This window comes from Hemitrygon akajei, chromosome 9 (genome assembly GCF_048418815.1).
Source record: "Hemitrygon akajei chromosome 9, sHemAka1.3, whole genome shotgun sequence".
Taxonomy (NCBI): Eukaryota; Metazoa; Chordata; class Chondrichthyes; order Myliobatiformes; family Dasyatidae; genus Hemitrygon; species Hemitrygon akajei.
Genome location: NC_133132.1, coordinates 172,734,885 through 172,759,390, shown reverse-complemented (window position 1 = coordinate 172,759,390; position 24,506 = coordinate 172,734,885). Strand labels below are relative to the sequence as shown.

The 24,506-nt window shown below is 43.6% G+C and overlaps 1 protein-coding gene across 8 annotated transcripts in view; it reads right to left on the bottom strand.

Annotated features, from left to right (window-relative positions):
• Positions 1 to 13,386: 13,386 nt before the first annotated feature.
• The window catches only part of LOC140733757 (4-galactosyl-N-acetylglucosaminide 3-alpha-L-fucosyltransferase 9-like), a 76,826-nt gene continuing 65,706 nt past the window's right edge, over positions 13,387 to 24,506 (bottom strand). For 6 of the 8 annotated variants that reach the window (XM_073057494.1, XM_073057495.1, XM_073057496.1 and 3 more), the window contains one exon: positions 13,387 to 21,814. In XM_073057494.1, coding sequence (XP_072913595.1) covers positions 20,730 to 21,806 — 1,077 coding nt within the window. In that variant the 5' untranslated portion in view covers positions 21,807 to 21,814 and the 3' untranslated portion in view covers positions 13,387 to 20,729. The remainder of the gene's footprint in view (positions 21,815 to 24,506) is intronic. The other 2 variants (XR_012100343.1, XR_012100344.1) reach the window with 2 other exon arrangements.

The window sequence follows — 24,506 nt, the reverse complement described above, 5'->3', positions numbered from 1 at the left end:
AGGTATTGCAATGTACTGCTGCCTTATAACAAGCTTCATGACCTATCAAATTTCAAAGTAAAACTTATTATCAGAGTACATAGTACTGTACATATCAGTGGTTGGGAAGTTGTTGGAATCAGTTGCTAGGGATGAGATTATGGAGTACCTGGAGGCACCTGACAAGATAGGCCAAAGCCAGCATGGTTTCCTGAAAGGAAATTCCTGCCTGACAAACCCACTGCAATTCTTTGAGGAAATTACAAACAGGGTAGACAAAGGAGATGCAGTGGACGTGGTGTACTTGGATTTTCAGAAGGCCTTTGACAAGGTGCCGCACATGAGGCTACTTAGCAAGATAAGAACCCATGGAATTACAGGGGAGTTACTAGTGTGGGTGGAGCATTTGCTGATCGGTAGAAAACAGAGAGTGGGAATAAAGGGACCCTATTCTGGTTGGCTGCCGGTTACCAGTGGAGTTCCACAGGGTTTGGTGTTGGGACTGCTGCTTTTTATGATAGATGTCAATGCTTTGGACTACAGTATTAATGGATTTGTGGCTAAATTTGCCAATGATACAAAGATAGGTGGAGGAGCAGGTAGTGTTGAGGAAACAGAGAGTGGCAAATGAAATACAGTGTTGGAAATTGTATAGTCAGTCACTTTGGTGGAAGAAATAAGTGGGCAAACTATTATTTAGATGGTGAGAGAATTCAAAATGCAGAGATGCAAAGGGACTTCAGAGTCCTTGTAGACTAAGGTGCAATACAAGAGACTTATAAATAAGATTCGGATGCGTGGAGTTGGAGGAAGTATATTGGCATGGATAGTGGCTTGGATAACCAATAGAAAGCGGAGAGTTGGTATAAATGGGTGTTTCTCTGGTTGCCAGACAGTGGTGAGTAGGGTGCTGCAGGGGTTGGTGCTGGGCTGCAGCTGTTTACCTTTTACATTGATGATTTCAAAGAGGCGACTGAGTGTAGCGTAGTAAAATTTGCTGACGATACTAAACTGAGTGGAAAAGCAAATCATACAGAAGATGTGGAGAGTCTGCAGATGGACACAGATAGGTTAAGTGAGTGGGTCAAGGTCTGGCAGATTGAATACTATGTTGGTAAATGCGAGTTCATCCAATTTGGAAGGAATAATAGAAGAGCAGATTATTATTTAAATGGTGAAAGATTGCAGCATGCTGTTGTGCAGAGGGGCTTGGGAGTGCTTGTGCATGAATCGCAAAAAAGTTGGCTTGCAGGTAGACCAAGTTATTAAGAAAGCAAATGGAATGTTGGCCTTTATTGCTAGAGGGATTGAATTCAAGAGCAGGGAGGTCATGCTGCAACTATATAGGGTACTGGTGAGGCCGCACCTGGAATACTGTGTGCAGTTCTGGTCTCCATACTTGAGGAATGATATACCGGCTTTGGAGGCAGTGCAGAGGAGGTCCACCAGGTTGATTCCAGAGATGAAGGGATTAACCTGTGAGGAGAGATTGAGTCGCCTGGGATTATACTCTCTGGAATTTAGAAGAATGAGAGGGAATCTTATAGAAACATACAAAATTTTGAAAGGAATAGATAAGATAAAAGTAGGAAAGTTGTTTCAATTGGTAGGTGAGACTAGAACTAGAAGACATTTCCTCAAGATTAAGGGGAGAAGATTTAGGACGGAGATGAAGAGAAACTGTTTTTCCCAGAGAGTGATGAATCTGTGGAATTCTCTGCCCAGGGAAGCAGTTGAGGCTTCTTCACTAAATATATTTAAGATACAGTTAGATAGGTTTTTACATAGTAGGGGAATTAAGGGTTATGGGGAAAAGGCAGGAAGATGGAGCTGAGTTTACGGACAGATCAGCCATGATCTTATTGAATGGCGGGGAAGGCTCGAAGGGCCAGATGGCCTACTCTTGCTCCTATTTCTTATGTTCTTAAAGGCTGATGAGCTCAGGGCATGGATCCGCATATGGAATTATGATATTGTAGCCAAGAATGAGACTTGGTTGCAGGAGGGGCAGGACTGGCAGCTCAATATTCTGAGATTCCGTTGTTTTAGACAGGATAGAACAGCAGGGATTAAAGGAGGAGAGGTGGTGTCACTGGTCAGGGAAAGTGTCATTAGACAGTAGACACTAGAATAATACAGCACAGTACAGGCCCTTCAGCCCTCAATGTTGTGCTGACCCATATATTCCTTAAAAAAAGTACTAAACCCACACTACCCGTAAGCCTCTATTTTTCTTTCATCCATGTGCCTGTCCAAGAGGCTCTTAAATGCCCCTAATGCTTTAGCCTCTACCACCATCCCTAGCAATTCATTCCAGGCACCTACAACCCTCTGTGTAAAGAATTTACCCCTGATGTCTCCCCTAAACGTCCCTCCCTTAACTTTGTATATATGCCCTCTGGTGTTTGCTATTCGTGCCGTAGGAAACAGGTACTGGCTATCCACCCTATCAATGCCTCTCATAATCTTGTAGACCTGTATCAAGTCCCCTCTCAACCTTCTACACTCCAAAGAGAAAAGTCCCAGCTCTGCTAAGCTTACCTCATAAGACTTGTTCTCCAAACCAGGCAGCATCCTGGTAAATCTCCCCTGCACCCTCTCCATAGCTTCCACATCCTTCCTATAATGAGGTGACCAGAACTGAACACAATACTCTAAGTGTGGTCAGACCAGAGATTTGTAGAGTTGCAACATGACCTCTCTACTCTTGAACTCAGTCCCCCTATAAATGAATCCTGGCATCCCCTAGTTCTTCTTAACTATCCTATCAAACTGTTCAGCGACCTTGAGGGATGTATGGATTTGAACCCCAGGGTCCCTTTGTTCATCCACACTCTTAATTAACTGAACATTAACCCTTACTCAGCCTTCTGGTTTGTCCTTCCAAAATGCATCACCTCACTCTTGTCTGGATTGAACTCCATCTGCCACTTATCTGCCCAACTCTGCATCCTGTCTATATCCTCTTGTAACCTTCGACAACCTACAGCTCCGTCCACAACTCCTCCAATCTTCATGTCATCTGCAAACTTACTCACCCATCCTTCCGCATCTACATCCAGGTCATTTATAAAAATCACAAAGAGCAGGGGTCCCAGGACAGATCCTTACAGCACTCCACTAGTCACCGACCTCCAGGCAGAATACTTTCTACCCTCTGCTTTCTTCCTGTAAGCCAATTGTTGATAGGAGAGGTAGAAGGTAAGGAAGGTACAGCTTACCTGATCACCATTCTAGACTACCTCTTGTGCCAGACTGGGTTAGTGGTTCCGCACATTACCCTGGCCGTTAATCCTGGGTATAAGCCTAAGAGCCTGGGCCTTCTTGCTTATTGAATTGAATTGAATTGAATGATCTTTGTTGTCATTATACATAGGTACAATGAAACTCTGTTTGGCTTCCTCTCAGGCAATTAAATAAAGCGGTAGATAAAAACAAGACAGTAATAGAAAAACAGTATTAAATAGATAAGTAGCAGAAAATAAGTTGCAGCAGCACCAGAATATCACAGTAATGCACAAAGTGCCGTTAGTGCGAGTATTTGAGTCCTTGTGTGTGCTCACAGTTTCAATCGTTGCTCTGTGGGAGTGGTGTGAGGGAGGCCACAGCTCTGGGGTAGAAGCTGTCCCTCAGTCTACTTGTTCTGGTTTTTAGTGTCCTGAACCTATTGCTGGACGGCAGTGAGTCAAACAGGGAGAGGCCGGGGCGTGTGGTGTCTCTGGTTATACTGATTGCTTTCCTCCTGAGTCTGCTGGAGTAGATGGTGTCCAGTCCTGGGAGCTCCATCCTGACAATTCGCTGGGCCACCTTCACCACGCGATGCAGGTCTTGTCGCTCAGCGGCTGTGCAGCTGGCATACCACACTGTGGCGCTGTTGGTCAGGATGGTTTCAGTTGTGCTTCTGTAGAAGTTAAGCAACAGTTTTTGCGGGAGTTTGGATTGTTTCAGCTTTCTGAGGAAGAAGAGTCTTTGTTGTGTCTTTTTTACAAGCAGTGAGGTGTTGGTGGTCCATGTCAGCTTTTTGACAAGATAACTCCAACGAACTTTAGGTTTTCCACACTTTCCGCTACCTCTCCATGTATATTGGGGGGGGGGGTGTACTCTGTCCTTTGATCTTCTGAATTCAATGATCATCTCTTTTGTTTTAGAAGTGTTAAGGACCAGGTCGTTGTCCTTACACCACTCCGTCAGATGATCCACCTCGAGGCTGTAGGCTGTTTCATCCTTGTCCGAGATCAGGCCGACCACTGTGGTATCATCTGCAAATTTAATTATGGAGTTGGAGGTGTAAATGGGGGTGCAGTCATGTGTGAAGAGTCTGTAGAGCATAGGGCTCAGCACACAGCCCTGTGGGGTGCCTGTTTTTAAGATGAGGGTGGTGGAGGTGTGCTTGCCAACTCTGACTTGCTGTGGTTGGTCTGTGAGAAAGTCCATGGCCCATGAGCACAGGGAGGAACCAAGGCCAAGAGAGTTCAGTTTGCTGACCAGTTTATGGGGGGTGACTGTGTTAAATGCAGAACTGATGTCCACAAATAACATCCTCACATAAGTGTTCGGTTCCTCTAAGTGAGTCAGAGCAATATGGAGGGCTGTTGTGATTGCATCCTCTGTGGAGCGGTTTGCCCGGTAGGCAAACTGGTGTTTGTCCAGATCAGGTGGGATTGTAGCCTTAATGTGTGAGAGCACAAGTCTCGCGAAGCACTTCATGGCTATGGGTGAAAACACAAAATGCTGGCAAAACTCAGTAGGCCAGACAGCACCTATGGGAGCATCCTGATGAAGGGTTTCGGCCCGAAATATCGTCACTACCTCCTCCCATAGATGCTGTCTGGCCTGCTGAGTTCTGCCAGCATTTTGTGTTTTCATTTATTTCCAGCATCTGCAGATTCACTCATGGCTATGGGTGTCAGTGCTACAGGGCGACAAGTCATTCAGGCACTTCACAGCTGATTTTTTGGGCACTGGGATGATGGTGGAGGTTTTAAGGCATGTTGGAACAGCAGCTTGTTGCAGTGAGAGGTTAAATATACTTGTAAACACCTCAGCAAGCTGGTCGGCACATGCTTTCAGTACCCGGCCGGGCCAGCTGCCTTACTCGCATTCGCTTTCCTCAGGGTGGATCTCCCTCGACGCTGCTTAAGGACCGGTGTGGACTCATCGTCAGGTGGGTTGATGAGTCGGACTCTGCCGGCTGCCAAGTCTAAGGGGACCTGACAAGTCTTTCCCAAAGGACGATTAAGATACTGGAAGCAACCAAACCAAAAGGTTGGGCACCTGGTCCACCACATTTCCAGGATAGACCAGACAAAGGAGGTTGCTCCCCAGCTATGAGCTACCTCTGGCCATGAGGCTGGATGTACTACCTGTGCCCAATTCAGATCAAGTTAAAGGAAAACCAAGCTTTGCCCTCTATACCTCAGTACCCCTTGAAGCTGGAGGCAGAAGAAGGTGTGTGAGTGCCAATTGACTCCCTTGTGGTGCAAAGAATTTTGGTTCCCTGCAGCTTTCCCTGTAATACCCCTATATTTAATGTAAACTTAAATTCACCGGAACAACAACCACACCACAAACAGTTCTTTACTTTATCCTTTTCTCCAGTTTATTTGTTCGAACTAAGCTGGCGAGAAGTTTGGAGCCACACAACAGAGGGACAGGTTTCCTCTCCCTCTGGGGGCTCGTGTTGAACCTCTAACTTATTTAGTACAGCATTGGCCTTTATACCATAAAGAGTTGTGAATCATTACAGAACAGGATATTCCCCAGGACCTTGAGGGAAGTTTGTGTAGAGATAGCAGGAGCTCTGACGGAGATCTTTCAGATGTCATTAGAAACGGGGATTGTGCCGGAGGATTGGCGTATTGCTCATGTGGTTCCATTGTTTAAAAAGGGTTCTAGAAGTAAGCCTGGCATTTATAGACCTGTCAGTTTGACATCAGTGGTGGGTAAATTAATGGAAAGTATTTTTAGAGATAGTATTTATAATTATCTGGATAGACAGGATCTGATTAGGAGTAGCCAGCATGGATTTGTGCGTGGAAGGTCATGTTTGACAAACCTTATTGAATTTTTTGAAGAAGTTACGAGGAATGTTGACGAGGGTAAGCCAGTGGATGTAGTCTATATGGACTTCAGCAAGGCCTTTGACAAAGTTCCACATGGAAGGTTAGTTAAGAAGGTTCAGTCATTAGGTATTAATGCTGGAGTAATAAAATGGATTCAACAGTGGCTAGATGGGAGATGCCAGAGAGTAGTGGTGGATAATTGTTTATCGGGATGGAGGCCGGTGACTAGCGAGGTGCCTCAGGGATCTGTTTTGGGCCCAATGTTGTTTGTAATATACATAAATGATCTGGATGATGGGGTGGTAAATTGGATTAGTAAGTATGCCGATGATACTAAGGTAGGAGGTGTTGTGGATAATGAGGTGGGTTTTCAAAGCTTGCAGGGAGATTTATGCCGGTTAGAAGAATGGGCTGAACGTTGGCAGATGGAGTTTAATGCTGAGAAGTGTGAGGTTCTACATTTTGGCAGGAATAATCCAAATAGAACATACAGGGTCAATGGTAGGGCATTGAGGAATGCAGTGGAACAGAGAGATCTAGGAATAACAGTGCATAGTTCCCTGAAGGTGGAGTCTCATGTAGATAGGGTGGTGAAGAAGGCTTTTGGGATGCTGGCCTTTATAAATCAGAGCATTGAGTACAGAAGTTGGGAGGTAATGTTAAAATTGTACAAGGCATCGGTAAGGCCAAATTTGGAATATTGTGTACAGTTCTGGTCACCGAATTATAGGAAAGATATCAATAAATTAGAGAGAGTGCAGAGACGATTTACTAGGATGTTACCTGGGTTTCAGCACTTAAGAGAAAGGTTGAACAAGTTAGGTCTCTATTCATTGGAGCGTAGAAGGTTGAGGGGGGATTTGATCGAGGTATTTAAAATTTTGAGAGGGATAGATAGAGTTGACGTGAATAGGCTGTTTCCATTGAGAGTAGGGGAGATTCAAACGAGAGGACAAGATTTGAGAGTTGGGGGCAAAAGTTTAAGGGAAACACGAGGGGGTATTTCTTTACTCAGAGAGTGATAGCTGTGTGGAATGAGCTTCCTGTAGAAGTAGTAGAGGCCAGTTCAGTTGTGTCATTTAAGGTAAAATTGGATAGGTATATGGACAGGAAAGGAGTGGAGGGTTATGGGCTGAGTGCGAGTAGGTGGGACTAGGTGAGATTAAGATTTCGGCACGGACTAGGAGGGCCGGAATGGCCTGTTTCCGTGCTGTGATTGTTATATGGTTATATGGTTATATATGCAAACAGAAGAAAGCAGTCTCCTTTGTGGTTTGACAATACCTTTATGGGTAGACTGATGGGACTGAAGGCTAACAAATCCCCAGGTCCAGATGGTCTGCATCCTAGGGTACTAAAGGAGGTGGCCCTGGAAATTGCGGATGCATTGGTAATCATTTTCCAATGTTCCTTAGATTCAGGATCAGTTCCTGAGGATTGGAGAATGGCTAATGTTATCCCACTTTTTAAGAAAGGAGGGAGGGAGAAAACAGAGAACTATCGTCCTGTCAACCTAGCATCAGTAGTGGGGAAGATCCTAGAGTCCATTATTAAAGATGAAATAGTGGCATATCTAGATAGCAGTGATAGGATTGGGCCGAGCCAGCATGGATTTACCAAGGGGAAATCATACTTGACTAATCTATTGGAGTTTTTTGAGGATGTAACCAGGAAGTTAGACAAGGGAGATCCAGTGGATGTAGTGTACCTCGATTTTCAGAAGGCATTTGATAAGGTCCCACATAGGAGATTGATGGGTAAAATCAAAGCTCATGGCATCGGGGGGAAGACATTGACATGGATAGAAAACTGGTTGGCAGATAGAAAGCAAAGGGTAGCGGTGAATGGGTGTTTCTTGGAATGGCAGGTGGTGACTAGTGGGGTGCCACAGGGTTCGGTATTGGGACCACAGCTGTTTACTATTTACGATTTGGATGAAGGCATTGAGAATAACATCAGCAAGTTTGCTGATGATACTAAGCTGGGTGGCAGTGTGACATGTGATGAGGATGTTAGGAGAATTCAGGGTGACTTGGATAGGCTGGGTGAGTGGGCAGATACTTGGCAGATGACGTTTAATGTGAATAAGTGTGAGGTTATCCACTTTGGGAGTAAGAGCAGGAAGGCAGATTATTATTTGAACGGTGTAGAGTTAGGTAAGGGAGAAATACAAAGAGATCTAGGAGTCCTTGTTCATCAGTCACTGAAGGTGAATGAGCAAGTGCAGCAGGCAGTGAAGAAGGCTAATGGAATGTTGGCCTTTATTACAAAGGGAATTGAGTACAAGAGCAAGGAAATCCTTTTGCATTAGTACAGGGCCCTGATGAGACCACACTTGGAGTATTGTGTACAGTTTTGGTCTCCAGGGTTAAGGAAGGACATCCTGGCTGTAGAGGAAGTGCAGCGTAGATTCACAAGGTTAATTCCTTGTCAGGGTCCGATCCGGAACCGCGTTCCGGGTTTTGATCCGGTCCAGGGGCTCCGGACTCTGGTTCCTGCAGTTGTCCCTCCCGTCACCCGTGATCTAGTTAGGACCCTCCTGGTTCAAGGAGACACACCTGTAACTCATTGAGCTGCAGGTGTTTATAAGGGGCCTTGGGACTGGGACCAGACGGGTGGTCATTTTGTTCTGTTTCCCCTCCGGCTCTGAACTCGTCTCTGCATTCTGTTATCCCGCCCAGGCTCAGACCTATTCTTCATCGTGCTTCTCTGCCTGTACCAGTACTGCCTGGTTGGTCCGCACTCCCACCTTTCTTCCCATGCGCTGGTCCCGCTTCTCCACTCGGTTTTGTGTTTCGCGCGGTCGCGCTGTCTGCCAGCCGTTTCCGAATTTCCCGTTGACATGGCTGTTGTGTTGGTCGACCTGGACCTATGCCCGTTCCTACCCCTTGCCCCTGTCGGGCACGTCTGGCCGACCTGCCTTGGCCCAGCAGTGGTTCGGCCTGTTCCTATCCCTTGCCTCCGTCGGGCGGTTCCGGCCGATGGGCCGTGGCCCGGCGGGAGTTCTGCCTGTTCCTATCCCTTGCCTCCGTCAGGTGGTTCCGGCCGATGGGCCGTGGTCCGGCGGGAGTTCTGCCTGTTCCTATCCCTTGCCTCCGTCAGGTGGTTCCGGCCGATGGGCCGTGGCCTGGCGGGGGTTCGGCCTAACCCTATCCCTTGCCTCCGTCGGGCGGTTCCGGCCGATGGGCCGTGGCCCGGCGGGGTTTCGGCCTATCCCTATCCCTTGCCTCCGTTGGGCGGTTCCAGCCGATGGGCCGTGGCCTGGCGGGGGTTCGGCCTATCCCTATCCCTTGCCTCCGTCGGGCGGCTCCGGCCGATGGGCCGTGGCCTGGCGTGAGTTCTGCCTGTTCCTATCCCTCGCCTCAGTCGGGCGGTTCCGGCTGATGGGCCGTGGCCTGGCGGGGGTTCTGCCCCCTCCTTCTCTTCCGTCCGAACTCTGGGATAATGCCCGCATCTGCCTAGGGGTTCGCGTCGTGCCCAGGCCTCCGGTGTTTCCGCCTGGGAGGCGCCCTTACCCGGGATACATGCGGCCCGCCCAGGGAGGGCTCTCCACTAGCCTATCGCCACCTAGACCTGTCTGTCTGCCTGCCTGCCTGAACCTCGAGGACCTACCTGCCTGCCTGCCTGAACCCTGAACCCTGGGGACTTGTCTGCCTGTCTGCCTGAACCCCGGGAGCCTGTCTACCTGAACCTGAACTTCGGGAGCTGCTCTGCTCTGCCTGCCTGAACTCTATCTGCCTGAACCCCAGCTACCCTTAAGTGCCATGGCATCCCCATCCTGTCCTCCCCCTAGTACTTCAGTGCCTGCTTCCTGCGTTTGGGTCCATCCGGCCCCTCTTGACATTCCTGGGATGTCCAGACTGTCTTACGCAGAGAGGTTAGAGAGACTGGGCTTGTACACGCTGGAATTAAGGAGATTGAGAGGGGATCTGATTGCAACATATAAGATTATTAAGGGATTGGACAAGATAGAGGCAGGAAATATGTTCCAGACGCTGGGAGAGTCCAGTACCAGAGGGCATGGTTTGAGAATAAGGGGTAGGTCATTTAGGACAGAGTTAAGGAAAAACTTCTTCTCCCAGAGAGTTGTGGGGGTGTGGAATGCACTGCCTCAGAAGGCAGTGGAGGCCAATTCTCTGGATGCTTTCAAGAAGGAGCTAGATAGGTATCTTATGGATAGGGGAATCAAGGAATATGGGGACAAGGCAGGAACCGGGAATTGATAGTAGATGATCAGCCATGATCTAAGAATGGCGGTGCAGGCTCGAAGGGCTGAATGGTCTACTTCTGCACCTATTATCTATTGTCTATTGATAGGTATGCAGAAGTCAGCTATCTTTGTCAATCAGACAGTAAACACATGAGGCGGGTATATACCAATCAGGCAGTCACGCGGGGCGGGCATAAATTAATCAGGCAGTGACTGCCTGATTTATTTATACCCACCTTGTGTGACTGCCTGATTGATTTATACCCACCTCCTCAAAAAATTCAATCAGGTTGTAAGGTACGACCTGCCCGACAAAGCCATGCTGACTACACCAAATCATATTATACCTCTCCAAATGTTCATAAATCCTGCCTCTCAGGATCTTCTCCATCAACTCACCAACAACTGAGGTAAGAGTATCTGGTCTATAATTTCCTGGACTATCTCTACTCCCTTTCTTGAATAAAGGAACAACATCTTCAACCCTTCAATCCTCCGGAGCCTCTCCCGTTCCCATTGATGATGCAAAGCTCATCGCCAGAGGCTCAGCAATCTCCTTCCTCACCTCCCACAGTAGCCTGGGGTACATCTCATCCACTCCCAGCGACTTTTCCAACTTGATGCTTTCCAAAATCTCGAGCACATCCCCTTTCTTAATATCTACATGCTTTTCAGTCTGCTGCAAGTCATCACTACAATCACTAAGATCCTTTTCCATAGTGAATACAGAAGTAAAGTATTCGTTAAGTACCTCTGCTATTTCCTCCAGTTCCATACACACTTTCCCACTGTCACACTTGATAGGTCCTATTCTTTCATGTTTTATCCTTTTGCTCTTCACATCCTTGTAGAATGCCTGGGGGTTTTCCTTATTTCTGCCCACCAAGGCCTTCTCATGGCCCCTTCTGTCTCTCCAAGTTTCCTTATTAAACTCCTTCCTAGTAGCCTTATAATCTTCTAGATCTCTGACATTACCTAGCTCTCTGAACCTTTTGTAAACTTTTCTTTTCTTCTTGACTAGATTTATTACAGCCTTTGTACACCACGGTTCCTGTACCCTACCATAACTTCCCTGTCTCATTGGAACATACCTATACAGAGCTCAACACAAATACCCCCTGAATATTTGCGACATTTCTTCCGTACTTTTCCCTGAGAACATCTGTTTCCAATTTAAGCCTCCAGTTTCCTGACTGATAGCATCATAATTCCACTTACTCCAGTCAGATGCTTTTCTAACTTGTCTGTTCCTAATTCTCTCCAATGCTGTTGTAAAGGAGATAGAATTATGATCACTATCTCCCAAATGCTCTCCCACTGAGAGATCTACTCCTGATAGATTATACTTAATTTTGACATTGTTGATTCTAAATGCAGGAGCACTCTTCTGCATGCATAGTCTGTTTCTGTCCTATCGCAGTCCAGTTATCAGAGTATCTTCTTGTCTTTTGCACATTGGTTATATGTAGATTTTCATTGATTTTATTGTGTTTCTTAGTATTTACTGTGATTTTACTCCAGACTCAGTTGTTCGATTCACCTGGCTACCAGTTGCAAAACAGTTAAGATGAGCTTTATTTGTCACGTGTACATTGAAACAGAGAGTGAAATGTGCCATTGGTGTCAATGGCCAACGCTGTCCGAGGGTGTGCTGGGGGAAGCTTGCAAATGTCACCATGCTTCCGGCAACAACTCACAGGCTCTTCCGACTTGCAGTAATCTCATTGAAACTGTTCACATCAAGCTGAAGGTGTTCATTCGCCAAATGCTGGAGGAACTCAGTAAGTTCAGCAGTTGACATTTCTGGCCAATACCCTTCGTCAGGACTGGGAAGGATGCAGGAAGAAGCAAGAAAAAGGTGATTGAGGGGGAGAAATCAACTGTTTATTCCCCTGCATCGATGCTGCCTGACCTGTTGAGTTCCTCAAGCATTTTCTGTGTGTGACCCCACCTTCCAATCACCTTTCTCACCTGTATCTACCTATTGCCTGTCAGCCAGATCTACCTGTCGCCTGCTAGATCTAGCTCTACCTCTCCATTTCTCTTTTATCTCTCATTCCAGATACAACCTGAAACACCGACTGTCCATTTTCCTCCAGAGATGCTGCTTGACCTGCTGAGGTCCTCCAGAATTTTGCATTTGTTGCTCAAAATTTTCAGCATCTGCAGAATCTCTAGTGCAACTTAAAATGTACAAGAAAAATCTAATTGGCACCTGTAGTACCAGAATATTCATCTCAGCATAACATTGATAGTTCCTGTGTAAGCTGTGTATTGTTCTTCATTACCTTAGTACATGCGTTTTCATGTGAAGAGATTATTAAGGTCAAAGGAATTCACAAGGAGATCAAAAGCACCATTTCCCAATTTATAGTGTCAATTAAATTCATAAAATTCTATGCCCACATCAAACTTTGCAGCTTTGGTGAATGTTTAGCATTCTGAATATGGACTGGGATCAAACTTTGAAAGAATGAAGGATATGTGTTTATTCCTCTCCATAAATGCTGCCTGACTTACTGATTTCCTCCAGCATTTTGTGTCTGTGGCTCAAGGATGTGTGCAGTATATTTTCTTTCTTTTCTCAGCTTCTTTATAATTTAACATGAATCTAGTTTTAGACCATAAGACATAGGAGCAGAATTATGTCATTCCACCCATCGAGTCTGCTCTGCCATTCCATCATGGCTGATGTAGAAATCCTATTCTCCTGCCTTCTCCACATAACCTTTGATTCCCTGACTAATCAAAACCTATCAACCTCCAGTTTAGATATATTCAATGACCCGGCTTCCAGAGCCATCTGCGGTAATGAAGATTTACCATCCTCTGACTGAAGAAAATCCTCATCGTCTCTGTTCCAAAGGGATATTCTTTAATACTGAGGTTCTTCCCTCTGGTCCTGGACTCCGCTCCATGTTCACTCTGTTTAAGTCAAGGATTCACAAACTTTTTTATGCTGGGGACCCTTGCTATTAACTGAAGGGCTCATAGACTCCAGGTTGGGAGTCTAGGCCTTTCAATAACTCCCACGTTGTTCTTCTAAACTCCAAGTACAGTAGAATTTTTGAAGGAATTTATAATATGGAGAAACAGTCCAAGAAAAAAAAAGACAAGAATGCAGAGAAACATCTTATTTATTTTAATATGTTTGTTCTGTTATATACAAAATATGGTAAATTTCTATCATTTTCAGGTTGGTATTAGAAATGGCAGTACTGTAAAGCACAATTGACAAAATATGGTGAAATATTCAACAAATGAGTCAACTCACAAAGTTACTCAGGACAAGTCGTCACCTTGAGCACAGTTATCACAATATAGTATTATGGCAATGTCTAGTTCTAGCTGGTGTGAATGGCCTGCAGTTCATTATTGTCCAGGGCTTAGTGTTAAGAGCTGAAACATGCAACAACACAGAAAGACATATCAATAAAAGTTTACTTATACAAGCAGAAAGGTGAATACTTTATATTAAAGACAGTTTTGTAAAACGTTAAAATTTTTCTGTCAATTTTTATGTGTCATTTATTACTGCTGTTTTTTCCCCATTTAAATTTAAATATAAAAATTCAAACTACTTCAGCTATTTTTAAAAGAATGAATTGCATTAACTGAAAATATCATTGTGAAATTAGAACAGCCAGGGAGTTCAATAACAGAACAAGGATAGCGTTCAAATGTTATCATTTAAGACAAATGGACAAAAAGTATACAAATGTTCCTTTCTACAATACAATAATTCTAAATTAAGAACTACTTCTGTGTGGCATTTGTAACCAATCAGATGTAAATAAATACTCAGTGGCCACTTAATTGTCCACCTGTACAAATACTTGTAAATATAAATATCTAATCAGCCAATCATGTGGCAGCAACTCAATGCATAAAAGCATGCAGACATGGTCAAGAGGTTCAGTTGTTGTTCAAATGAAACATCAGAATGGGGAAGAAATGTGATCTAAGTGACTATGACCATAGAATGATTATTGGTGCCAGATAGGGTGGTTTGAGTATCTCAGAAACTGCTGATCTCCTGGGATTTTCACACACAAGTCTCTACAGTAGGGATTCTCTTGGTTAATGGTAAGGGTCCATGGCATTAAAAAGGTTGGGAACCCCTCCTCTGGCGCTTACAAAAAAAAAAAAATCCAATAAGAGGCAGTTCCATTGGTGAAAATGCCCTATTAATCAGAGAGGTCAGAGGAGAATGGCCAGACTGGTTCAAGCTGACAGGAAGGTGACAGTAACTTTGAATGCACAACAAATTGAACCTTGAAGAGGATGGGCTACAGCAGCAGAAGACCATGAACATACACTCAGTAGTCACTTTGTTAGGTACAGGAGGTAATTAATGAAATAGCCATTGAGTGTACTTCCAATTATTACTTTGAAGTTTTTTGTCAGAAACTTGGTTCAGAATGCATTATCACCTCCACTCAGTACCCCTGTGCAAAGTCCAAAGCAGATTCTATAGATTTGCTGCCTACAGGAGGAGGCATAAACAGAAGCCACATTAATAATAGATTTATGATATTAGCTGCTTAGTGCAAATGTAATTGCAATTGGTAAACTAATAAGCAAACTACATCATGCTAGAAATGGTAATTTTATCAACATACAATTAATATCTTTTTCAAAACATTTTTACAAACTTTAAATTATTTATACATATTATTCACATTGAAGAATTTTTGTCCTCGCCCAGATCCTTCAAAGACAGTAAATTCCATTGTGCTGTTATCAGACCCTTCACAATTACAAAATTTCAAACTGCTGATTATTTCAGTATATAGAAATGTGCTGCATAAAATTTTTATGAGGTGAAAAAAATAGATCTATTGCTAAAAGTACAAAATGTGTGAAACTGACAACAGAAATGTTAAAGAGGTAAAAAAATTGTCTCTAAGATTTCTTGGCTCCATGGATGCTGTTGGCGTGATAATGAATCATTAACATTTCCTATTGGCCAGAAAATGCCCACAAAATATGCTATTCATGGAATAATTAAGAAGTGAAATATATTCAGATAATGATTTCAAAGGAAGAGATAAACACAGTAAGCTTAGTCAACATCACTCCATTATTAACTTTTTTGACAAACTTCTATTGATGCACAGTGGAGTTAACTAGTTGCATCATGGCCTGGTATGGAAATGCCAATGCCCGGCAGTGGACAAGTCTAGTGAAAATGGTGGATACAGCCTAGTCCATCACAGGGAATACCCTCCCCACGACTGAGCTCAATACAGGGAGTGTTGCCATCCATCGTCAAGGGCCTCCACCATTCAGGCCAAGCTCTTTTCTCCTTTGCTGCCATCAGGAAGGAGGTACAGGAGCATTAGTTCCCACACCACCTGTTTCAGGAATAGTTATTAGTCTTCAACCATCAGGCTCCTGAACTGGTATGGATACATAACATCATTCACCTCAATGCTAAATTAACTCCACGACCTATAGACTCACTTTCAAGGACTCTTTTCAACTCGTGTTCTCAGCATTCTTTTTATTTGCTGTTTATCTTTGCACATCGGTTGTTTGTCAATCTTTGTTTCTATATGTTTTTTTTTAATAAATTTTGCTGTGTTCCTTTCATTGTAAATGCCTGCAAATCAATGAATCTCAAGATAGTACATACGGTAACATTTACATTACTGTGCAAATGTATTGGGATATATATATATATAGATAGATAGGGTGCCAAAGATTTTTGTACAGTACTGTAGTGATTTTATATATTACACTGTACTGCTACCACAAGTAAAAAAATCAAATTTCATGACATATGTGAGTGATGATAAACCTGATTCTGATATGAGTCTCTATTGTGGACTGAGAGTGGGAAGGGGGTACGGAGAGGAGAATTATGGTAGGGAAAAGTGGAAGGGAGAGGGGAGGGAGTGGGAAGCACCAGAGAGACATTCTGTAATAATCAATAAACTAATTGTTTGGAATCAAATGACCTTGCCCGGTGTCTCACGGCTGGTTGTGCCTGCACCACCTACTGCCTCTGGAACTCCTCTGCCACCTGTCCCATGCCTCTCCTGTGACAATCCAGCCTCGCCATTCCCAATATTCTTTCTCCTGCTGGATTTACAAACTCACTCTCTGCTCCACATTGGCAAATGGAGTGCTGTGCAAAAGTCTTAGGCACCCTAGCTATATATGTGTAGCTGAGAATTTTGCACAGTGCAGTACGTACTTTGATAATGAATTTACTTTTGAAGTTTCTCTCTGAAGTACAAAAGAGAGCTGAAAAGTGGTATGTGGTTAACAGTTGACTGAGATGGAGGCCAAATGAGTAGAAGTGTATGATAGTTTTGCTGATCACTTTACCCAGTGGACCCAGTGCAATTCAATACTAGTTTTTAACAGTATATAACTCTTTCAACTGACATAGTACTTCAAATGTATAGATGATGTAGTAGTGGTTGTGTGATCACTCCATTTGAGTATGATGTTCTCCTAAGGGGTTGTCTATTGCTAGCTACTCAGGCTGATCCGAGATACATATATTCTGGTGCAGTGTTACTTCCTGCCCGTTACTTTGCTGGCATTTGGGGCAGTAATGAGGGTCTCCATCTCTGTGTCTCCTTGACCATCTTGGTTTTGACGGTGTTCAGGGCTTCCTCTCTGTTTTTAATGCTGTCAGCCATACAAGCCCCAGGAATAATGTTGCACTCAGATGTGAAAGGATTCTTCAATGCTGTTTCCATAAAAGTTTTGTTTGAGCAGTCAGGATTGTTGGTCCTGAGTGCACCACATATGCTGGCAGCTCATTCCCCACTCTCATGACCCTCTGAGTGAAGAAGTTACCCCTCATGTTCCCCTTAAACTTCTCACCTTTCACCCTTAACCCAGGACTTCTGGTTATACTCTCACCCAGCCCCAGTGTAAAAAGTCTGCTCGCATTAACACTATCGATACCCTTCATAATGTTGTATATCTCTATCAAAGCTCCTCTCAATCTTCTACTTTCTAAGGAATACAGTCCTAACCTATTCAATCTTTCCTCATAACTCAGACCCTCCAGATCCGGCAACATCCTTGTAAATTTGCTCTGCACTCTTTCAACCTTGTTTTCATCTTTTCTGATGAAGACTGCATCAGTACTCCAAATTAGGCCTCACCAACATTTTATACAACTTCAACATAACATCCCATCTCCTGTACTCAACACATTGATTTATGATGGTAAATGTGCCAAAAACTTTCTTTACAAACCTATCTATCACTTTCAATGAATTATGGACCTGTATTCCCAGATGCCTTTGTTCTACCACACTCCTTAGTGCCCTTCCATTCGCCATGTAAGTCGTACCCTGGTTGGTCCTACCAAGGTGCAAAACCTCGCACTTCTCTGCATTACATTCCATCTGCCATTTTTCCATCTGGTCCATTTCCCACTGCAAGCCATGATAGTCTTTCCAGCTGACCACTACACCCCCAGTCTTGATGTCATCCAACGACCCAGCATCGATCCCTGCGACAAACCACTAGTGACAGGAAATCCACTCAGAGAGGCGACCATTACTACCACTGTCTGGCTTCTCCCACACAGTCAATTTCTAATCCAATTCTCTGCTGTATCTTGAATGTCAGGTGACTGAACCTTGTTGACCAACCTCTCATGCAGGACCTTGTCAAATGCCTTACTGAAGTCTTTTGGCTGTTCAGTCTCTTGTTTCACAGCAAAAGGTCATTCTCACATGGCTCAGCTCCCTCTTGAACAGATTTCCTCCAGGTGTATCTGTTGAGTGTAATGTCTTCCAAGTTTTTTGACATACACAGACATATATTGAAGCAAATAGTTGATGATATGGAGGATTAATGATAGAGGTAAAGATGCAATCAATGGGCAGATGGATGATAGAAAAATGGAGGGAAGAGTGAGATTGATCTTGGAGTAGGTTAAATGGTTGGAACAACATTGGGGGCCAGAGGGCCAGTACTGTACTGTGCTCTTCCATGTTACTCCTGAGCTGTGGTTTGGCCTAGAGAGACACACAGCCTGACAGAATATGGTATTTATGGTATCTACAGTGAAAGAAGTACACAGCTCAGAAAGAGTCCAATTGTCTCAATGCCAATGACTGTAGCTCCCAGTACAAGTAACAGGGGTCCTAGGAGTTACAGGAGATAGGATGGGCAATTTTAAAAGGCAATGTGGAACTTCTGGATGGGAATTGAATTCTGTCAGCAGTGCTAATTGCAAAGGACCTGTGGAAATGAGTTCCAGTGTGTAAAGTGCTTTAGTCAGAGCCACATACATCCCTGGAGTCCCTAGAGAACTCTCAATGGAAGTTCTGTTTCTTTTGAACCTTGCCACAAATAAACTAAAAAGAAAATGTTTTTCTATTGGCATCTCCTGACTGCAGTGGCAGGTTTCTTTCAGTAATGACTGTGATAGAAAAATGGAGTCTATGTGGGAGGGATGGGTGAGATTGATCTTACAGTAGGTTAAAAGTTTGGCACAACATAATGGGCCGATGGGCCTGCCTAAACTGTGCTGTAACATTCAATTCTCTATGTTCTTACCATTTAAAATGTTCCTGTTGTGGAAGCAACATAGCCTGATCTGCATATCTAAGAAGTTTAGACTCTTGACCAGGTTGGAATAAGCATCCCAGATATCTGCAATTTAAGTCTGTACTTGTCCAAAGTAGACAATGAAAAGAAGTAATTTCCCACTCCATTCTAAATGCTTTCATTCCAATAGTTTCCATCAAAATGAACTACCCAAAACTGGTACCATTGTACTTGTGCTGGTTCCTTGCCAAACTATTTGGAGTCCAACATGTCCATGAAGAACGGTTGTTATTTCGCACATTTCCACTGGTCACTGAGTTGTCATAGAATAATGCGTCTGTTTGAGGCTACACAGACTGTTTCTCAGGGATGCTCAGCATCAATAAAATCATCACAATAACTTAATAAGCATCAAAAAGAACCTTACTGTAGATGCTCTTCATTTATTGTTGAAGTCAGTACTACTTCTCTTCCAGTATTGTCAACCTTGAAGACATAGCTCTTCATTCACCAACAGAGTCTTCGCTTGTTCACCCTCCGTGGATTTTGTTTTCCTTCTCATCTCCAGATTTTACAGCAAGTGTCTCTTTTCTTAGGGAATGTTTCCAGTCTGACACATCTCATATGGATTTCATCCTTCCCAATCTGGATCCACGCTGGATCATAGGAACACACATAATCACTTATTCCTGAATCTAGTCTTAATGCCATGCCAAATCATATGCATACCCATGATCCTCCTCTGCAGTTACTCTACATCTCCCTCCCCCCTTCTGTCGGCTGTTGTGGACTCCAGTTCCACTTAATTGCCTCTACATTGATGCTACAACCATTTTCTCAGATGTCAAATATCACAAACTTTAATAGCTTTTGATTTCAAATACCTTTTCAGATCTCTTCCCCGTCCACTTTCCTCTGACTCCATCTTTCCCGCTACCCCACCACCTGTCTTGCTCTATAATTCACACCGAGATTCATTACCTCTCAGACTGACAGACTGAGCATGCCCACCACAGACCAGCGTTTCACAACTGTTACATTCCTTTGTCCCACAGCCCAGCATTTCACTACTTGTATGTTCATGGAGCCACAGGAAAGTACAGCCCAGAATCAGGCCCTTCAGCCCATCTAATGCATGCCAAAAGCATTTAAGCTGCCTACTCCCATCGACCTGCATCGGGGCCCTAGCCCTCCATACCCCTACCATCCATGTACCTACCCAAACTTTGCTGAAGCATTAAAATTGAGCTTGTATGCACTACTTGCGCTGACAGCTTGTTCCACACTCTCACCACCCTCTGAGTGAATACATTTCCCCTCATGTTCCTTTTACCTTTCACCCTTAACCCATGACCTCTAGTTCTGGTTTCATCCAACCTCAGTGGAAAAACCCCAGTAATTAACCCTACCTATACCCCTCATAATTTTGTATTCCTCCATAAAATCCTCCTTCGTCCCAAGGCTCAGCATTTCACAGCTTCTTTGTTCATATTTTTTCTCCCTAAATAATTTTGGTTTTTGTTCATTTCTCTCCTGGTGAGCCAATAATTGAAATACCTCTATAACTTATTCCTATGCCAAACCCATTAATGCTTTTTACTAATTCAGTATATCTCTCTTCCCATTCTCTTAAAATTAATGTGTTTTCCCTGTTCCTCAGTTCTGATAAAGGGGTTGAGCCCAAATCATTAACTCTTGTTTTTCTTTCCACAGACCTGCTGAGCATTCCTAATGCTTTCTATTTCTACGTCTTGACTGGAAGTCAGTGTACAATGAGAATTTATCCATTGGCAATCCATCGCTCTGCGTTGAATTCTTGTGTAATAGAATAAAAACAATTCTTTAGTCAAATTAGAGAATTAATCCAAAAATATGTTCTTTTGGAGATAAAAGCCAATTGAATATAATAGATGCTGCTGATGATGGACATTATTTAAATATTTTCGAGTTCAGTCCCAAAACCATTTCTCCAAACTGGAGAGGGTTTTATATTCTTTATGTTGCTGAATATGTTCACAGACAGAACACGCGTGTTCAGCCCAGAAACGAGTCCTCCTCACTGTATAATATTTCCTCCATTTGAAGTAGTTCATGTATAAATCTTTGTTGCTATCCAGCATGTGAAGGTAGTCGGCCAGCTCTTTCGGTGACAGGAAGTCATCCACATGAATGAAGGAATCGGCTGGAATATAATTTTCATAGTTTTCCCTGGGTGGGCCCAGGACCACAGGGACGCTCCCTGCAAAAAGAGCATTGTAGAGTTTTTCAGTGATGTAATCTTCATGTATCGAGTTTTCAAAGGAAAGGTAGAACTTGCATTTGGATATCGTTGGCATAAAATCAATATTGCTCAGATATTCTCCAAAAGCTTGACCATATGTGTTGATTTCAACATACTTGTAGAGTTCATTGTAATACTTGACTCTGGCATGTTCAGAGTTCCAGTTGCTAACAATCCAACACACTAGACTGCTTTTACTTGGCAATTCAAAGGGCAACGGAACTTTATTAATTGATAGTGATCCATAAGGTACAGGGATATCTGAGTCCCTTCGATATGTCAATGTCAGATTGAAGAGTCGGTCAAGCTCAGTCTTCTTTGGAGTGTGAGTAGGTGACTCCAAATTCATCCAAACCCACTTCTGGAATATTGGCCGAGGCTGTGTGGGTAGGTTGGAAAAATCTGCATTGATGTCCCGGTGATGGATAAGGATAGCGTGGGATTTGTTATACAGGTTCTTATCCACCGTCAAGCGACAGTCACGGATGTTGAACTCTGATTCACAAGAATTGAGCTCAAAAGTCTGACCGAAGGGCCACAGCCAAATGAGCACAATAGTTGCATTGTCCTCATGTTGTGAAGCAAAGATATTTTTCATGCGTAGAACAGAGGTGGCAGATTCCATGGGAGCATATATCCAGCTGTTAGATGGTTTAACATAGAGTAACAACAAAGTTACCAGGCAGCCCAAAATAATGATGGAAATTAACAAGGTATGTAAAATTCCTTTATGAGTTGACGTCATAATGTGTTCTATAAAAGGAAAGAACAAAGACCATTAGGATCATAGGAACATAGTTTCTCAAATGCTAGAAATGCAACAAGTTTAAGATCAAGATCAAAGTGCCAGATAAGAATGCCGACAATCCTGAAAGAAGACCATAAGATCATACTACCATAAGCCATAATAGCTGAATTAGGCCATTCAGCCCATCAAGTCTGCTCCACTATTTCATCATGTCTGATCTCAGATCCCCTTCAATCCCATATACATGCTCTCACACCATCTCCATTGATGCCCTGACCAATCAGGAATATATCAACTTTCACTTTGAATATACCCAATGGACTTGACCTCCACTGCATTCCACAGATTCATCACTCTTTGGCTAAAAAAATTCCACCTCACTTCTCTTCTAAAAGGCCACCCCTCAATTTTGAAGCTGTGCCCTCTAGTTATAGGTACCCCATCAGAGGCACAGGAGTACATTCAGCCAGAGACTCATTCCCCCAAGATGTAACACTGAGAGTCATAGGAAGTCATTCCTACCTGTGGCCATCAAACTTTACAACTCCTCCCTCAGAGTGTCAGACACCTTGAGCCAATAGGCTGGTCCTGGACTTAATTCCACTTGGCATGATTAACTTATTATTATTTAATTATTTATGGTTTTATATTCTATATTTCTTCACTATTCTTGGTTGGTGTGGCTGTAACGAAACCCAATTTCCCCTCGGAATCAATAAAGTATGTCTGTCTGTCTGTCTGTCTGAAATATCCGCTCCATATCCACCGTATCTAGTCCTTTTAACATTCTGTCGGTTTCAGTGAGATCCTGATGCATTCGTCTAAGTTCCAGTGAGTACAGGCCCAAAGCTGCCAAACGCTCCTCATATGTTAACCCCATAAGTCCATACGGTCTAGGAGCAAAATTAGGACATTTGCCCCATTAAATATGCTTGGCCATTACATCATGGCCGATCCATTTTCCTCTCAGCCCCAACCTCCTGCCTCCTCCCCACATTCCTTCGTGCCCTGACTAATCAAGAATCAACCTCTGCCCTAAAGATACCCAAAGACCTGGCCTCCACATCTACCTGTGGCAATGAATTCCACAGATTCACCATCCTCTGTCTCCTCACTTCCATTCTAAATAGATGCCCCTCTATTCTGAGGCTGTGCTCTTGATCCTCGACTCCTCCACCATAGGAAGCATTCTAGATAGGAATGTTGGAAGAATATCAATTTCTCACACAGCCTGAACTTACTGCTGAGCTCCTGATAAAATAAACGAATTGGAATTGGCATTTGTTTATTCTTGTCATGCACTGAGATTCAGTGTATAATATGTAAGCTTGTCTTATGTACTGTTCATACAGGTTAAATCATTACACAGCACATTCAGGTAGAACAATTTAAAACAGTAGCAGAATGTGGATTAAAGTGCAACAGCTACAGAATAACAGTTCAGGCAGACTGTGGTGCATGATCATAACTGGGTAGATTGTGAGGTCAAGAACTCCTCTTATTTAATCAGTTTTTTTTGCTAATTCTCAGGGTTGCATTTGGTGCCATATACATATTTTGATAATGAATTTACTTTGTACTTTGAAAATGGATCTCAAGTTAGTATGGTAACACACACTCTGGTGACTTTATCAGCCAATCACACGGCAGCAACTCAATGCATAAAAGCATGCAGGCATGGTCAAGAGGTTCAGTTGTTGTTCAGACCAAACATCAGAATGGGGAAGAAATGTGATCGAAGTGAACTTGACTGTGGAATGATAGTTGGTGCCAGACAGGGTGGTTTGAGTATCTCAGAAGCCGCAGAACTCCTGGGACTTTCACACACCAGTCTTTAGAGTTTACAGACTACGGTACGAAAGAAAAACCAAAAATCCAGTGAGTGGCTGTTCTGTGGGCAAGAACACCTAGTTAATGAGAGAGGTCAGAGGAAAATGGCCAGGCGGTTCAGCTGACCGGATGGTGACAGTGACTCAGATAACCACACATTACAACAGTGGTGTGCAGAAGAGCTTTTCTGAACGCTCAACATGTCGATCCTTGAAGTGGATGGGCTACAACAGCAGAAGACCACACCAGGTCCACTCCTGTACCTCAATAATGTGGTCACTGAGTGTATCTATAACTTGATAATAAGTTTACTTTGACTTTGAAAGTAGTAAAGATTCCAGTTTTGTTGACAACATTTATTTTATGGTTTAGAGCAGCCATTTCTCTTCATCTTCTAATTCTCATTCCAATACTCATTCTTAGAGGCCCCTAGGTCCAATGTGTTTGATCTTATCCCCTAGTCGTCCTACTCTCATAGTTCAACTCCATTTTTGGTCACTGCTCCCCTTTGCCTCTTGATCCCATCCCTGGCAAATCTCAGCTATCCAAAATGTCCTGATTACTGTGTGCTTCCATGAGAAACATGGTGTTGCAGGGAAAGGCACTAAATATTGAGGACTGCTCCTGTGGGAAATCTGAAATACTGAAATCACCTGGAGGTGTTAGCAGCAGTGCTTGGGAGAGTCATTGCTCTTCAGTAGACTGCCAGTAGTCATTTTGTGGAGATCATTGTGTTTGAGCTGGTGTAACAGATATTACAGCTTGGGACATTGGAGTTCTGAGTTCAATTCCCATGCCTTCTGTAAGGATTTTGTACTTTCTCTCGAAGACTACATGGGTTTCCTCCAGGTGCTCCGGTTTCCTCCC